The sequence below is a fragment of the Lissotriton helveticus genome, chromosome 12 (genome assembly GCF_964261635.1).
Source record: "Lissotriton helveticus chromosome 12, aLisHel1.1, whole genome shotgun sequence".
NCBI lineage: Eukaryota > Metazoa > Chordata > Amphibia > Caudata > Salamandridae > Lissotriton > Lissotriton helveticus.
Genome location: NC_136073.1, coordinates 700,336,637 through 700,355,056, shown reverse-complemented (window position 1 = coordinate 700,355,056; position 18,420 = coordinate 700,336,637). Strand labels below are relative to the sequence as shown.

Genomic DNA, 18,420 nt, shown 5'->3' with positions numbered 1-18,420 from the left:
TGCTTGGAATCGTGTGAGATGGAGCTCTGTCTGCGGCTTTCGGGATCTATCCCTTAGCCGTTTCCATGATAGCGTCAGACCATATACTTTTAAGTGCCTTATAATCCTCGCGGTTATGGTAACTTTGGACTGACACTATCTAAACATGTCGTGTAAGGTGTCATACGCTTTGGAATACTACCCCCTCGCCAGTTCTGGCGACGGGGGTAGCATTCCACCCCTCTAGAGGGAGAAGACATGTTGGTAACCTGTAACCCCGGTTAAAGTCAGACATAGCCTCAGCTCCACAAAATGGATGCTGCCACCTTGACACAAGTCTGCCCTCCTGCTGGTGGGAGTCCTCCCAGCAAACGGAGGCCTGGACAAAGGGTTTCCTGTCAGGGGCGGTGCCAGCACCGTCCCAGACAGGATTTTGTGTATCCAAGGTAGGCAGGGCTTTAGAGGAAGGTGACTGCAAGTGGCACCCCGGTGCTCACTGTGCATAGGCCGGCTGGAACCAGTTCCAGGGGCACTCCAGCCCCTGATCTGGGGAAAGCCCGCCAAAGGAGAGGGGTGTAACCACCCCCTCCTAGTCCCACCCATAGGGCAGGACTTAGTCGCGTGCCAGCCCCTTTTTACAGGATAAAGGTAGGAACTGGCCCCCTTCCAAATCAGATCAATCTTTGAATCCTGAACCGACCTTCTACACGAAGAACTCAAGACTCTTCTCAAGATTTCTCCCTTGTGACTAAGGAGTAGTCACCCTGCAGCAGCAGGCACCAACCAAGCATCGCGGTTTGTTGCCAGTCTCTCCTCCGGATCAAGACTGCTCAAGCCGAACGAGAACCGGCTTCCCTGGCACCTCTGACCTCAACCTACATCATCAGCCCAGCTGTGATCCGTGGGAGCGACGAGACCTCGAGGGACCGGCCATCTTCAGAACTGCACGACGCTTGTCCAGCACGACCGCTGAGTGACCCTCGACCGAGTGCTTTGGGGTAAGAGAAGCCCCGACCCTGAGCAGCTCCAGCACCGAAGTTCAGCCCCCCTGCCTCCACGAGATCTGCGTGGGGCCCTTCTGCTTTTTGCTGCTCACCGCGTTGTCCAGGTCACTTGCCCGTTGGCTAGTGACCCTCTGACGACGAACTCCAACAACCAACACCGCTGGTCTGGTTGCTCCAGACTGGCCCTTGCTTCCCTCCTGCCCTTGCTTCCCTCCTTCAGATAAGTACCCTGGACCCTCCTGGTCCACTCAAGACGCCATTTTAGGTCCACCGCGTGGGCCTTGCATTTGCCAAGACTTGTTGCCCCAACCCTGGGTCCAGCGACGTCGACAGCAAGTACCTTCGTGGGACAGCTCGCACCTCCATCCTGGTCGCCGACAACGCCTCCTGGTCCGAGAGACTGCAGAGCCCAGCAGCGCCCACTCACCTGGCTGAGGTGACTTCGTCCGGTGCCATCCTGGTGCCCACCTAAATCACTGGCTAGTGATTCAGAACTTGGTCCCCTCTGCTTACAGGTTTCTTCTTCCCTGATCCAGGCTTGGATCACCACGAACTCCTTCACTGGCCGCCTGCCAGCAACTTCTTTCTTCAGGCTCCTGGATCTTCAACGAGGGTTTCCGACGCAACTTGAACCCTATGCAGCCGCAGCCCCTGGGCTAGGTAAACTGAGTACTCCGGTGCTCCAGCATAGTCCAACACCCTAAGTGTTCGGATCCACCCTTGTTTTCGACCCACCTAGTCGGGTTCGCCCGAGAACAGTAACTTTGCAAAGTGCTAGTATCCATAGACTTGTTCCCGCATTACGCGTGAGAGTTCCCACTCTGCACACGGCGTCCCTAGGCCTCCTGCTTCTAATCTAAGGGTTCAGCATTGTAGGCCTAGCGTTTCTACAGTCTAGAAAAGTATTACTTACCTGCTAGTAACTTCGCATTCCACTTCTTGTGTATATGGTTTTTCGTGCCCCTCGGGCATTTGTGTAAATTGTGCGACTTTTAGTATTTTCATAAGAGTTTTGTTGTGTGCTTAGCTCCCAGTCTCATAAAGAGCCAGGGTAGTCTTATTATAAATAAATTTACTTTATTTTTGATAACAACTTGTGTGGTGTCCTTTCACTTGGTGTTCAAGGGGTAATGTGATGGTAAAACAGCTGGCTTAACACGCCCTCTAGAGTCTTAGCCTTAGACTGCTCGTATCCATGCTACTAGGATAGCTGGTCTATCAGGTTAACTTACAACCAATCATCAATAAGGGTTGTTTGGACTGATACATAGTGATCACTAGAATAGTGAGCACTGCATATCAGGCCAACTTCTCACAGGGGGGGGGGGAGAGAGAGAATCGGGGACGACACCATAGGAGTCGACGCCGGCGGAGGGGTCATTAGGTCGACCAGCGGCGACCCGGATCCGACGGGGCCTTGCGGCGTCTGAACCGAAGTCGGCGCCGGGGCCGAAGCACCCGACGGCGCCGGGTCCGAAGCACCCGACGGCGCCGGGTCCGAAGCACCAGGCCTGCTTGGGCTCCCAGTCGGGACCGCGAACCCGAAGGCGCCGCGGAACCAGACGGAGGAGTGAGCGACCTCATGGCCATGGGGAAGGCCTCGATCTCCTCTGGCGTCGCGTTCTGCCCAGGGACCGGCGGGTATGGAGCAGGCCGCATGAGCGGTGTCACCCGAACCTCCGGCTGCGCCGTGGGGGGGGGGCCTCAGAAGAGCGGTGTTGTTTCTTTGACTTCTTGTGCCTCTTACCTGAGGACTTGGAGCCCGACGAGTGGTGTCGACTCGCAGAGCTGTGATGACTCCTGCCCCGCGACCGGTCCCTCGACCTCCTCCTGGACCTCGAGCGGCACGGGGCAGACTGCCGGAGCTCGAGGAGCTTACGGGACCGCTTCTGCCTAGCTTTCGACGTCAAGGCCCGGCAGTAGAGGCACGACTTGTCATCGTGGTCGGCCCCTAAGCAATACAGGCACCGACGATGGGGGTCGGTAACAGACATCAGTCGGCAGAAGGTTTGAACCCGGGCATCCCTACCGGCACCGATGGAGTCGTTCAACTCGAAAAACAGATAAAAAAGGATCGAAAAAGTTTAGTAAAAAAACTTACTAAAGGGTACCACTTTTTCCAGATCGGAGTTTCCTGGTGCGGAAAAAAGAAGAACTGACGCCAGCGCGCGAGGGCGGTGTCTAAGTACTCCGGCGACGTCATCCCGGCGCCAACGACGCCCGCGGAGCCGCAGACCATGCCTAGTGACGCGCAGGGGTACTGCTACGTAAAGTTGCCGGATCCAGACTGACGCCTGGGGATATTCTAAGGTAAGAAATCTAATACTAACCGGTTTCTTTCAGATATCACCACTCACTGCACTTCCTCACTCAGTACCAGCGAAGAGTCAGACCTATGTAGGGTAACAATATACCAGTATGGTCAATACTGAAAAGGAACATGAAATCTTTTCCCAATTGTTGAGTAACCTTTTTATAACTTGGCGTGGGTGTGTAGAAAACATTACAATATTTAAGGTTCATATTTTAATTTCCGAATAAAATGGTCATCATCAAGTTTCCTCTTAAGCGAGCAGGTTATTTCGACTAAAAACATGTGGTACTTACTTTTCGATTTCTGGGGCACAGTGGACAAATTCGTGATTCCAAAATTTAAAAGCTGGATTTTTAATCAACTCAATGAAAGTGATTAGAAGACCCCAAGGATGCGGACGGTTTACTATTAATCGTTCCAGTAGAACCCTAAAAATTGAGAAATAAAAAAGCAGTTTTAAATAGTGTGACATAAAAAAACGAATTGAAAGAACAGGTGAACTATCCATCACCCAAGAGAATGTTCAATTCCAGACCAAACCCCTTCAGCTGTGCAGCATATTCTACCAAACCGAGCAATATGCACTAATAATCACCAAAACATCTGCAGAGAGACTAATTTGCACCCACACGTTCATAAACTGCTGTGTCCAACACCTTCACCATTTTTATCTCGAGCCCCCCGCCCCTTCCTCAGAATTCCAAAATCCTACCTTTAACTTAGCCTTACCTAGTAATCTGCTCCTGGATAGCTTCTGTGTTTGCCTCTGCAAAAAGGTACAGCATGGTACAGCTGAAGTAGTGCGTGTGACTATTGGGATACCGTAGTTGATTGGCAATAGCGTTCAAGAACAAATAGCGACCTACAACCAAAGAATAACAAATTAGCATGTTTACAACTCAGTGGTGACAAACTCAAGGCAACTAAACCTTAGCTATAGTTCGGACAGCTAATCCAATAAACTCATGCTCTCAGACTACTAGCTAAAACATGCAAAAATATAATTCAATAACATGTTACTTAAATTCAGTAATGCTCTTTTCTCGTGGATACTGTAGGAAGCTGGCTTTGTATAACAGGTTACCTTCGGTAATGTATTATATGGTAGAGACAGTCTAGCCGCAGTTTCCTGAACTTTTGAATTCTCCCCAGGTGTCACGACTGGATCCAGAAATTTGTGAGCAGTCCCTCTGCTTGCCGGGGGATAGCGCCGACTCCGGTTGTAACATCAGTGGAGTCATACAAGCTCCCCCCCACCCCGAGCGCAGACATCAGTTTCGTCTGTGAAAGCTCACACGCAAAAAGGAACCACTATAGAAACTGGCTGTGGAAACAATGTGCCAAAAAAGATCAATATATCTTTTTTTTTTTTTAAATGACAATGGAGACAAAGGGTCTAATACGCAGACAAGGCTCATAAGAAAGGATGCAATGGTGAGACGAAGCAATCTGAAATGATGGCATGGCAATACAAAGTCAAGATTTAAGAAGTAAGACCAAATCGTCCATTGACTTTCACAATTACGTGAAACAGTAATCACTGGTATATAAAACCAGTACTGAAAAGGGTACAACCCTTACACTACAGATCGTTTGCAGAGAGAGATGGATGGGCAGGGCGTTACGGAAGCTGCGGCTAGACTGTCTATCAGATATGTTACCGAAGGTCATATAATAGACATCTAGAGGCAGATTCCTTAACTTTTCAATTGAATACCATAGCTATATCCACCTGGAGGAGTGTCTGCGAACCAATTCTACATAAGCTCTCAAAGAAAACCGGCTGGTCGAAACACCCCACAGACCAGGCATATGTAGGAACAAGTTACCTACCTTCGGTAACGATATATCTGTAAGAAACATTAGTTAGCGATAGATTCCTTAACTTAGAATATCCCCCAGACGTCAGACTGGATCTGGTAAGCTTTCGTCAGCAGTACACCCCTGCGCGTCGGTAGGCGTTGACATGCGGCTCCGCTTACGCCGTTGGCATAGTAGTTGCAGAGATGACGTCACTGAAGCTACTTAGACACGCCGACGCACATTGTCAGTTGTGTACACGACTTTCCGCACCAGGAATGCAGAGCCATGCAAGATACCGACCACTGGTGCATTGAAACTAGGGCCCTGAAGGGGATGACCTTAACCCAAGAAAACAGGTCGCAGAACGGGGAGGATGGGTGGGGCAGTAAGGAATCTATCACTAACTAATGTTTCTTACAGATATATCGGTACCGAAGGTAAGTACCCCGTTCATCTGAAAGAAACACGTTTGTGATAGATTCCTTACAGTAGAATAGATATCCCAGCAATACCAACCCCGGTGGTGGGTCTGCGTGTGAGAAGTTGGCCTGGTATATGATGTTCACTATTCTAGTGAACACCTTGCACCAGTCCAAACAACCCTTATGGTGATGGTTGTAAGCCAACCTTGTAGACCAGCTATCCTAGTGGTAGCGTGGACAGAACAGTCTTAGACTAAAAGACTCTTGAGGGCGTGTAAAGCCAGCTGTTTTACCATATGTAACCCCTTGAATATCAAATGAAAGGACACCACACAGGATATATAAAATATATATATGTATTTATTCACTAACACACTCCTCTGAACTCTTTATGAGAACAGAGGCAAAAGCACATCACAAGTTACATAGTCAGAATACGTTAAGTTGCACAATTTACGGTTAGGCCCTAGGGTCGAAGCAAACTATATACTATGTAAATGGTATAAGTACCACGTCACGAGAAAAGGAAAGGCCTAGGGCCTAGAGAATCGCCGGGGCTACACTATCTGAACCTTAGGTTAGGAGTAGGAGGCCCACAGGCACCGCGTGCAGTGTCTTTACACACACGCGAGAGTCAATACAAAGTCAATGGGAACTTAGAAGTTAGAAAAAGAAGGATTCAGGACACTTCTGGTTTAGCTAGGAGGAAACAACTAAAAACCTAGACACTTGGATAGTCAATACCCTTGGGAGCACCGAAGTACTCGCATTACCTCACCCATGGTCGGCGGGTGCATAGGTGTGAAGATGTGTTGGGTTTCGTCGTTGAAGCCTATGGAGACCTGGAGCAAGATGCTGCAGGCGACCAGGAGGAAGATGTCCGGGTGGATCGAGGATGAAGAGGACCTGAAAGCAGAGGGGACAGAGTCTGGGTCACTAGCCAGTGACCGGGTGGAACCAGGAAGGAAACAGATGGCGTTGAGGAGCAATCAGGTGCGGTCGTGAAGCTTGTCTCTTCAGCCACGCGGACCAGGAGGCGTCGAGGACAACCAGATGCTGAAGAGGAGCTGTCCCACGAAGGTTCTCGCAGATGGAGGGGTCGACCGCCGGATTGGAGTCAACAAGCCTTGGCAAAGGCAACCCACGCAGGATTCAAAGAAGGCTTCTGATGCAGACCAGCAAGGTCTGAGGTGCCTCATCTTTGCAGGGAGGCAAGGACCAGTCTGGAGAAACCAGACCAGCGAGTTGATTCAAAAGGATTGTTGTCACAGAGGCTACTAGCCTACGGGCCAGCAACCGGACAACGCGTCGAGCAGAACACAAGCAGAAGGGCCCCACGCAGAACTCGTGGAGTGTGGAGGGATGATCTTCGGTGCAGGTGGAGCTCGGATTCGGGGCTTCTCAATCCCCAGTGCACAGCTGCAAGGATACCTCAGGAGCTGCACAGTTAGCAAGTCGTGGACTTTTCAATATGGCCGGTCCCACGTGTCTCGTCGCCTCCACGGATCTCAGCTATGCTGCAGACGTGAAGAGAGAGGGTCAGAGAGGTCTGGAAGTCTGGGTCTGGTGAGGCTCTGTGCTCGGGTCCCGGCGGGAGCGTCGTTAAAGCAAGCCGTTGATTTGCTGGGTGGAGCCTGGTTGCCCAGGGTGGTCACTCCTTGGCCATAAAAGAGTTCCTTCAGTCTTCAGCTTCAGCAGAATGTCAAAGGTTCAGAGTTTCGTTTCAAGTTTCAGTTCAGGATCAAATCTAAAGTTTCAGGACTCAGCTCTACGTTTATACAACTAAAAGGGGCTGGATTACTTTCTAGGTCCCTCCTGTGGGTGGGACCAGGAAGGGGGGTGGTTACACCCCCTCTCCTTTGTCCAGTTTCGCGCCAGAGCTGGGGCTGGAGTGCCCCAGCAACCGGTTTGAACTGGGGTACGCACGAAGCACCTAGTGTGCCTCAAGGCAGTGTCTCATTCTATTCGCCCTCCCTGTCCCAATACACAAGGTCCTGTCTGGGGTGGTGCTCGCACCTCTCCAGGCAGGAAACCTATTGTCCAAACCTCCGTGACTGGAAGGACTCCCAGCAGCAGGAGGTCAGACTTGTGTCTGTGGCAGCAGCGTCCATTTTGTGACGCTGGGGCTCTGGTTAACTTTAACCGCCATAGTCAGCACTAACATGTCTTCTCCCTCTAAAAGGGTGGAATGCTACCCCCGTCGCCAGAATTGGCGAGGGGGTAGTATTCCAAAGCATATGACACCTTATACGACATGTTTTGATAAAGCCAAACCAAAGTTAGCATTTAACCGCGAGGTTCATAATGCACTCAATAGTATATGGTATGGCGATATCATAGAACAGCTATAAGGACATGGTTCAGAAAGCTGCAGACAGGCTCAGCTCATGCTAGAGCACCATCTCACACATAACCAAGCACTCTGCCTCCAGGATTGTTAAGGCCTGTCATAGGAGTGACTTATAGGTTACTGTGTGTCTATATACAAGGGTAGATATAGGAATACTATACCTAAGCAAGGGGTGATTACACGACCTTGCCCAAGCTGAGTGATCAGCCAGTGTGTCAGTTTGAGTGGCCAACCAGGGGTGGCATGATACATGCTGCAGCCCCTGGTAGGCCTTGGTTAGACCTATGCCCTGGGCACCTAGGGTGCACTGGTAAAGGGGCTGATAAGGTGAACCAATTCCCAATTGTGGTTGTACCTAGAGTACATGGTGTAAATTTAGAGAGAATGCATCTGGGCTGTGGGTCTGATTAGCAGGCCCACAGCCACATCTAAGTTGAAAACCAGTAAAGCAAAGCAAAAAGTGGGGGTGACCAAAGGAAGCAGACCCTACTCTCCTACAGTATCCAGCCCACATCGATTAGAATACCGTGCCGCATCTCGCCCCTCCGCAAGGGCTTGGGCGAGTTTAGCCCAGGCCTCCTCCGGGCATTGTGGCAGCACGTCCACGACCGTGTCCCACAGAGAGTTGGTATAACGCCCCAAAAGGCAAGCAATGTTGACCGACCGCAACCCCAAACTAAGTGAGGAGAACTTTTTTTTTCCGTACTGTTCATACCTTTTGGATTCTCGATCAGGGGGAGCTGTCGGGAATGCGGTCTGGGAATTGGAGGCCTGGATAATCATGCTCTCAGGGTGGGGTGGGTGGACAGGAAGCTAGGGTCGCCCGGGGCCGGGCGGTGGTGCCTGGACACGTTCCGATCTACAGGCTGACCTGTAGTGGGCTTGGACCAAGTGCCCAACAGTACGTTGGTAAGGGCCTCATTAAAAGGCAGTAGAGGCTCTGAAGAACTTGCCTGCTGTTAAAGGACCCTGGTGAGGTTAGTCCTCATGGCCGCGACGGGGAGCTCATGAGCCAAGGCCCTTGTCAGCACCACGCTGTAAGCATCCCCCTCCTCCGTAGCCACGGTAGGAGAGGATACAAAGCCAGTGTCGGGCGAAGTGTCCAAAGCACTGGCCTCCCCTAGATCCACTGCCCAGTCCTTATACAACTGGCACTTCCATGCCAGAGGGTCCTCAGACCCCTCCCAATCCCCCTAGCCTCCCATCTCCTGATAGTCAGGTGCAAAGGATGGGGCCGGATCGTAGAAGAATTGCTTTCTCTCGGCGTCGAATGCGGTGTCGAGCGACGCCGGTCCGACGCCGGATACGGACCGAGGGAGGGACCGGGGACGACGTCGGGGGCAACACCGTGGGGGTCGGCGCCAGCGGAGGGGTCGTAAGTTCGACCAGCGGCGACCTGGATCCAGGCCCGGTGGGGCCCTGCGGCGTCAGGAACGAAGTCCTCAACAGTGCCAGGGCCGAAGCACCGAAGCATCGGGCCCACTTGGGCTCCCATGCGGGCCTTGGGGCCCGAAGGCGCCACGGCGGAACCCGACGGAGGAGAGCGCGACCTCATGGCCATGAGGAAGGCATCGATCTCCTCGGGCGTCTCGTTCAGCCCAGGGACCGGCGGGTATGGAGCTGGCAACGGCGCCTGCAGCTCCAGCAGAGCCACGTGGCGGTGTCGCCCGAACACCTGGGGGGGAGGAGTCAGAAGAGTGATGTCGTCTCTTCGACTTCCTGTGCCTCTTACCTGAGGACTTTGAGCCCGACGAATGGTGTCAACTCGCCGAGCTGCGATGACTGTGGCACTGCGACCGGACCTTCGACCTCCTCCCCGACCTGGACCGTGAACTGCGTGGGGCCGACTGCTGGAGCTCGAGGCGCCTACGGGACCGCTCCCGCCTACCCTTCGAAGTCAAGTCAGTCGGGGAGGGGTAATGTGCTCTGTTAACTATGCTACAGAATACCTACTCTACTCCCAGATGGTCGACATGTTTCTCGCGCTACGTTCCTTCCTACAGCGCCATGAGGCCCCCGGGCGTACGAGCGCTTAACAAATCCATATTAACATTAACATTAACAATATAAGATCGGTGGCCATTCTTCAGGACCGTGCATAAAACAAATTGTGAAAAAAACATCCTATCTACGTAATAAAGTGGTGTGGGAAAGTGGCTCTATATACACTGGACCAGAATAAGGTACAGAGTCCACAAACCCCATAGGTATAACAGAGGTTAAAGTCAGGTCTGACTTTACTCTCTAAAGTGATAGCTTGTGTGAGAAGTTGGCCTGATATGCAGTGCTCACTATTCTAGTGAACACTATGTATCAGTCCAAACAACCCTTTTTGATGATTGGTTGTAAGTCAACCTGATAGACCAGCTATCCTAGTAGCATGGATACGAGCAGTCTAAGGCTAAGACTCTAGAGGGCGTGTTAAGCCAGCTGTTTTACCATCACATTACCCCTTGAACACCAAGTGAAAGGACACCACACAAGTTGTTATGAAAATAAACAGATATTTATTTATAACAAGACTACCCTGAACTCTTTATGAGTCAGGGAGCTAAGCACACAACAAAACTCTTAAGAAAATACTTAAAGTCGCACAATTTACACAAATGCCCGAGGGGCACGAAAAACCATATATTACAAAAGTGGAATGCAAATTACTAGCAGGTAAGTAACTATTCTCATAGACTTTAGAATCGCTAGGCCTACAATGCTAAACCTTTAGATTAGAAGCAGGAGGCCTGTGGACGTCGTGTGCAGAGTGGGAACTCTCACGCGTAAGGCGGGAAAAAGTCTATGGAGGCTAGTAAAGACAAAGTTACTGTTCTCGGGCGAACCCGACTAGGTGGGTCGAAAACGGGAGTGGATCCGAACACTTAGGGTGTTGGACTATGCTGGAGCACCGGAGTACTCAGGTTACCTAGCCCAGGGGCTGCGGCTGCATAGGGTTGAAGTTGCGTCGGAAACCCTCGTTGAAGATCCAGGAGCCTGAAGAAAGAAGTTGCTGGCAGGCGGCCAGTGAAGGAGTTCGTGGTGATCCAAGCCTGGATCAGGGAAGAAGAAACCTGTAAGCAGAGGGGACCAAGTTCTGAATCACTAGCCAGTGATTTGAGTGGGCACCAGGATGGCACCGGACGAAGTCACCTCAGCCAGGTGAGTGGGCGCTGCTGGGCTCTGCAGTCTCTCGGACCAGGAGGCGTTGTCGGCGACCAGGATGGAGGTGCGAGCTGTCCCACGAAGGTACTTGCTGTCGACGTCGCTGGACCCAGGATTGGGCAACAAGTCTTGGCAAATGCAAGGCCCACGCGGTGGACCTAAAATGGCGTCTTGAGTGGACCAGGAGGGTCCAGGGTGCTCCTCCTTTGGAGGGGAGCAAGGGCTAGTCTGGAGCAACCAGACCTGCAGTGTTTGTCGTCGTGGAGCGTCGTGAGAGGGTCACTAGCCAACGGGCAAGCGACCTGGACAACGCGGTTAGCAGCAAAGAGCAGAAGGGCCCCACGCAGATCTCGTGGATGCAGGGGGGCTGAACTTCGGTGCTGGAGCTGCTCAGGGTCGGGGCTTCTCTTACCCCAAAGCACTCAGTCGAGGGTCACTCAGCGGTCGTGCTGGACAAGCGTCGTGCAGTTCTGAAGACGGCCGGTCCCTCGAGGTCTCGTCACACCCACGGATCACAGCTGGGCTGATGATGTAGGTTAAGTTCAGAGGTGCCAGGGAAGCCGGTTCTCGTCGTGCTGGAGCAGTCTTGATCCGAAGGAGAGACTGGCAACAAACCGCGATGCTTGGTTGGTGCCTGCTGCTGCAGGGTGACTACTCCTTAGTCACAAGGGAGAAATCTTGAGAAGAAGTCGAGAGTTCCTTTCGTGGAAAGTAGTTTCAGGATTCAAAGATGATCTGATTTGGAAGGGGGCCAGTTCCTACCTTTATCCTGCAAAAAGGGGCTGGCACGCGACTAAGTCCTGCCCTATGGGTGGGACTAGGAGGGGGTGGTTACACCCCTCTCCTTTGGCGGGCTTTCCCCAGGTCAGGGGCTGGAGTGCCCCTGGAACTGGTTCCAGCCGGCCTATGCACAGTGAGCACCGGGGTGCCACTTGCAGTCACCTTCCTCTAAAGCCCTGCCTACCTAGGATACACAAAATCCTGTCTGGGACGGTGCTGGCACCGCCCCTGTCAGGAAACCCTTTGTCCTTGCCTCCTGGGCTGGGAGGACTCCCAGCAGCAGGAGGGCAGACTTGTGTCTCGGTGGCAGCATCCATTTTGTGGAGCTAAGGCTCTGTCTGACTTTAACCGGGGTTACAGGTTACATACATGTCGTGTCCCTCTAGAAGGGTGGAATGCTAACCCCGTCGCCAGAATTGGCGAGGGGTTAGTATTCCAATTCGTATGACACCTTACTCGACATGTTTTGATAAAGCGATACCAGAGTTGGCATATAACCGCGAGGATTATAATGCACTTAAGAGTATATGGTATGCGATATCATGGAAACGGCTAAGGGATGGATCCCGAAAGCCGCAGACAGGCTCAGCTCATGCCAGAGCACTATCTCACACGATTCCAAGCACTCTGCCTTCAGGATTGTCAAGGCCTGCCATAGGAGTGACTGATAGGAATACATGTGTCCATTTTAGGGTTAGATATAGGTATACTATATCTAAAGCAAAGGGTGATTACACCACCTTGCCCCAGCTGTCGTGCAGCCAGTTGTGTCAGATTTGGATGGCCAGCCAGGGGTGGCATAATACATGCTGCAGCCCCTGGTAGGCCCTGGGTACACCTATGCCCTGGGTACCTAAGGTACACTGTACAGGGACTGATAAGGTGACTCAGTATCCAATTAGATATGTACCTAGGGTACATGGAATCCATTTTACAGAGAGAGCAGTAGGCCTGGGGTCCTGAATAGCAGGGACCTAGGTCAATTAAGTCAGAAAACCAGCAAAACACCAGGCAAAAAGTTGGGGGCAACCATAGTCAGGGATCTACCTTCCTACACTCGTGGCCAACCATGAACCGCAGGTAGCGCCGGTGGGCAGGCAGGACGGGGATATGAAAGTAAGCGTCCTGCAAGTCCAACGCTACCATCCAGTCTCCTGGGTCCAGGGCAGCTAGGACCTGAGCCAGTGTCAGCATCTTGAACTTCTCCTTCCGGAGGAAGCCGTTGACGTTCTGTAGGTCCAAGATAGGGCGTAGGCCCCCTTTGCCCTTCTTGGGTACCAGAAAGTAGTGGGAGTAGCAACCACACCCTACTTCTGGCCCAGGAACGCGCTCGATGGCCCCCTTGGCCAAGAGGGCCGTAACTTCCTCCTGCAGAAGTCGCAAATGATGCCCCGATACACGGTGGTTCTGCGGTGGCATGGCTGGAGGAGTCGCCTCGAAGGGGAGGGAGTAGCCCCTTCGGACGATTTGCAGCACCCACCTGTCCAATGTGACAGTGCGCCAGTGGAGGTGGTGATGGCAAACCCTGCCCCCCACTGGCGTCACATGGGCCTGAAAGCACGGACTAGGAGGGTTTTGAGGCGGATGCTGCGGGGGAAGGTGTGGACTGACCTCGCCGTTGCCCCTGACCGCCCGGACGGCGGTTCCCACGGCCGCCACCGCGTTGGGTATTGCCCTGCGGAGCGTGGCTGGCGGCGCGTGTGGGCGCACCCCTTCCGTGGCCACGAAAGGAGTGAAAGGCAGCCGATTGCTGGCGCTGGCCCGAGAGGCCCAAGGACTTGGCCGTAGCCCTGGAGTCCTTAAAGCGCTCAAGCGCATGCTCTGCCTTGTCGCCAAAGAGGCGACGGCCATCGAACGGCATGTCCATGAGTGTGTTCTGGACATCTGCCGAGAAGTTGGCGGACCTCAACCAGGTGTGGCGTCTGACCGCCACCGTCGTTGCCATCGCTCTACCTAGCGAGTCGGTGGTATCCAGCCCACACCCGATGGAATACTTGGTTGCATCCCGGCCCTCCACAAGGGCTTGGCCGAGTTTGGCCCGTACCTCCAACGGACACTCTGGCAGCACCTCCGCGACCTTATCCCACACAGAGTGGGTGTAACGTCCCAAGAGGCAGGCGGTGTTGGAAGACCGCAGGCCCAAATTAAGGGATGGGAAGATCTTCTTCCCATACTGGTCATACCTCTTGGATTCTCTGTCCGGCGGGGCCAACGGGAATGCGGTCTGGGAATTGGAGGCCTGGCTCTCGGGGGTAGGGTGGGAGGACAGGAAACATGGGTCGCCCGGGGCTGGGCGGTGGCGTCTGGCCACGTTCCTATCTACGGGCGAACCCGTAGCGGGCTTGGACCAAGTGCCCAGAAGAACGTCGGTCAAGGCCTCATTAAAGGGTTGCAGAGGCTCAGCCGAGCTTGACTGCGGTTTAAGGACCTCAGTGAGGAGGTTAGTCCTCACGGCCGCGACGGGGAGCTCAAGGGCCAAGGCCTTGGCAGCCCTCATCAGCACCACACTATATGTTGCCCCCTCCTCCGAAGCCACGGTAGGAGGGGAGACAAAGCCAGTGTCCGGCGAAGTGTCCAGACCACTGGCATCCCCAAGGTCACCTGTCCAGTCCTCATGAGACTGACACTCCCTGGTCAGAGGGTCCTCAGACCCCTCCCAGTCCTCTTCATCACCCATCTCCTGAAACTCAGGGTTCTCAACTAATGGGGCCTGTTCATAGAAGTGAAACTCTCCAAAAGACGTCTGGAGCGGCGCCCATCGGGGCTGTTCCGGCGCCTGAACTGGAACGAAGGTGGAACCGGGGACGGCGCCGCCGGAGGCGACACCTGAGGGTCCGACGCCGGGGAGGTCGTAAGGTCAACCGGCGACGAACCAGATCCCGAAGGAGGTCCAGCGGCGTCGGGCCCGAAGGCGCAGGCGGCGCCGGAACAACTGAACCCCTCGGCGCCGGGCCCGAAGGCGCCGGCGGGATAACGGGAACCTGCGGCGCCGGGCCCGAAGGCGTCGGCGGCCGAAGCACCCGACAGCGTCGGGGCAGATCCCCCCGACCCGCTAGGGGCCCCAGACGGGTCCGCTGGGCCCGAAGGCGCCGCGGAGCCCGTCGGAGAGAGTTTCCTCATGGCCATGAGGAAGCGCTCGACCTCCTCCGGCGTCGCATTTAGCCCAGGGACCGTAGGGTATGGGGCTGGACGTGGCGCCCGCGACTCTGTCGGAACCGCGTGGGTGGTGTCACCCGAACCCCCGGCCGCATCGCGCGAGCGTCAGGGGGAGTCCGAAGAGCGATGACGCCGCTTGGACTTCTTGTGCCGCTTACCTGACGACGACTTCGACCCGGAGGAGTGCGGCCTACTCTCGGAGCTGTGGTGGCTCCGAGCCCGCGACCTCCCATGGGATCGGGACCTCTCGCGGCGTGGGACCGACTGCCGGAGTTCGAGCCGCCTGCGGGACCGCTCCCGCCTGGCTTTCGAAGAGAGGGCCCGGCAGTCGGAGCAGGCCTTGTCGTCGTGGTCGACGCCGAGACAAGATAAACACACGCGGTGAGGATCCGTGACCGACATCAGTCGGTAGCAATCATCGCAGTGCTTACAGCCGGGCATCCCTACGGCACCGTCGGAGTCGAAAGACTTCGAGAACAATCAAAAATGATCAAAAAGTTAGTAAAAAAATGACTAGGGTTACTGCTTTTTCCAGATCTGCGCTTGCTGGCGCAGAAAAAAGAACTGACGTCAGCACGCGGAGGCGGCGTCTAAGTACTCCGACGATGTCATCACGGCGCCGACGACTGACGCGGAGCCGCAGACTACACCTACCGACGCGCAAGGGTAATGCTACGCAAAAATTTCCGGATCCAGTCTGATGCCTGGGGATATTCAAAGATAAGGAATCTAATACTAACGTGTCTTTCAGATGCAGTGCGTGAACCACCACTGCAGCTGTCTCGCAGTGCCCTCCAAGATCAGGACGTGGCCGGACAGGTTGCCCTGATGCTGGGCCCACTGAAACTTCAGGTCCCACTGCATAGCCTGCATCCGCCACCTGGCGTGATGCACCAGCAGGATGCAGGAGGCCATCAGCCCCAGAAGCCGCAGCGTCAACCTGAAACCCGGGATAACGGCTGAAAGATGGGAATCAGAGCCTGAATATCCCGGACCCGCTGTTCGGGTGGATAAACCCGAAACCGCGTCGAGTCGAGAACCGCTCAGATGAAAAGGAGCTTCTGAGAGGGGCACAGGTGTGACTTCGGCACATTGATGGAAAACCCCATTCGGTGCAGGAGGTCTGCCGTAGTCTGGAGGTGGCTGACGACTGTCTGGGGCGAGCCCGCCTTCAACAACCAGTCGTCGAGGCAGGGGAAGACTGAAACCCCTAACCTGCGCAGGTGAGCTGCGACCACAGCCATCACCTTTGTGAACACCCGCGGGGCGTTGGTAAGGCCGAAGGGCAGCACGGTATACTGAAAGTGCTCGTGGCCAACCGTGAACCGCAGGTAGCGCCGGTGGGCCGGCAGGACGGGGATGTGGAAATAAGCGTCCTGCAAGTCCAACGCTACCATCCAGTCTCCTGGGTTCAGGGCAGTTAGGACCTGAGCCAGTGTCAGCATCTTGAACTTCTCCTTACGGAGGAAGCCGTTGACGTTCCGTAGGTCCAAGATAGGGCCGTAGGCCCCCTTTGCCCTTCTTGGGTACCAGAAAGTAGTGGGAGTAGCAACCACACCCTACTTCTGGCCCAGGAACGCGCTCGATGGCCCCCTTGGCCAAGAGGGCCGTAACTTCCTCCTGCAGAAGTCGCAAGTGATCCCCCGATACACGGTTCTGCGGTGGCATGGCTGGAGGAGTCGCCTCGAAGGGGAGGGAGTAGCCCCTTCGGACGATCTGCAGCACCCACCTGTCCGAAGTGACGGTGCGCCAGTGGAGGTGGTGATGGCGAACCCTGCCCCCCACTGGCGTCACATGGGCCTGAAAGCACGGACTAGGAGGGTTTTGAGGTGGATGCTGCGGGAGAAGGTGTGGACTGACCTCGCCGTTGTCCCCGACCGCCGGGACGGCGGTTCCCACGGCCGCCACCGCGTTGGGTATTACCCTGCGGAGCGTGGCTGGCAGCACGTGTGGGTGCACCCCTTCCGTGGCCACGAAAGGCAGCCGATTGCTGGCCCGGGCCCGAGAGGCCCAAGGACTTTGCCGTAGCCCTGGAGTCCTTAAAGCGCTCGAGCGCATGGTCTGATTTGTCGCCAAAGAGGCGACGGCCATCAAACGGCATGTCCATCAAGGTGTTCTGGACATCGGCCGAAAAGTTGGCGGACCTCAACCAGGTGTGGCGTCTGACCGCCACCGTCGTTGCCATCGCTCTACCCAGTGAGTCGGTGGTATCCAGCCCACACCGTATGGAATATTTGGCTGCATCCCGGCCCTCCACAAGGGCTTGCCCATGTTTGGCCCGTGCCTCCAACGGACACTCTGGCAGCACTTACGCGACCGTATCCCACAGAGAGTGGGTGTAGCGGCCCAAGAGGCATGCGGTGTTGGAAGACCGCAGTCCCAGACTAAGGGACGAGAAGATCTTTTGTGGTTCTGAAAATTCTGAACTCGTGTAATAATTCAGACTCGAGAATAAAACTTCATCGTAACATGACGAATTTAGTATCAAAAGACCGAGAATGACTAGTACACCATGTACAAGCATTTTCAGCATATTCGAGTGACGATTTCACCTCGAAATCGTCATTTTCGTTCTGAACCCTTGGCTTCCATTTTATGTATGGCAGCCATTTTGTGAGTTGCCCTTCACATAGGCCTTAATCCAGCTAGATTCGATTCCAAAAGGACACGTACACCTTAATCGACTTTCCTATGACCTGTGCAAGTTGGAACCATTGCCCCAGGCCGAACCTGTTAGGTCAGTTCCTCTCCCAGTGGCCGATCAAGATAACATCAAGGCTCAACAAGCCATAAAACCTTATCGCACACACACCCTGCCGAATCTTGCTCACATCTTTCCCTGCTCATTTCTCTCACTTGCTTTATGATGGGGAGGTGCCCGTTTCTATTAGGGGTCCACTGATATCTGATGGAAATACCGGAACTTGCCGGGTAATTTATTTTGGGCTGGACGAAGTGAAATATGGACATGTCATCATGACTCTGCTTTTTCCTTGTAACGAAAAATGTTAATAAGTATACTGTAAATGCAAGAATGTTTGCCTGAAGCTGAATATTTTGTATAAAAGGAGAAGCCTGGTTTTGTGAATTCGAGCAGTCTCCTGAGAATATACATCTGTGTGTTGTACTTCTAGGACGCTTGTTACCTTGGTTGCAGCCAATAAAATCGATCCTTGACTTCACCTAGAAGACTCTGAGTTTCTGTGGTCTGAATCAGGAAGAACCCGAGGACTTTGGGTGTACCCTGGCACCGCTGGGTTGCCGGTTCAGTACCGGTTCTGAAAAACCCAGTACCTCAGTTGGCGCCCAACGTTTGGGGCGATACCAACGGTACCAGTCCAGCCAGAGGTTCGTGAGGAGCTTCGTGAGGAAATTCTGGAGGAAGGCCTGCCACTTCATCGACCCCTGCATGTCGACGTGGTCCGAAAGTCTTTGCTGCGAGGTTCCCCGCTTCCCGAC

General features: G+C 54.0%; 1 protein-coding gene across 7 annotated transcripts in view; it reads right to left on the bottom strand.

Moving 5' to 3' along the window:
* Positions 1-18,420, bottom strand: part of CNOT1 (CCR4-NOT transcription complex subunit 1) — a 1,826,813-nt gene that overhangs the window by 46,652 nt on the left and 1,761,741 nt on the right. For all 7 annotated transcript variants that reach the window (XM_078668607.1, XM_078668606.1, XM_078668608.1 and 4 more), the window contains 2 exons: positions 4,027-4,159; positions 3,591-3,725 (listed from right to left, as the gene is read on the bottom strand). In XM_078668607.1, the coding sequence (XP_078524733.1) occupies positions 3,591-3,725; positions 4,027-4,159 (268 nt within the window). The remainder of the gene's footprint in view (positions 1-3,590; positions 3,726-4,026; positions 4,160-18,420) is intronic.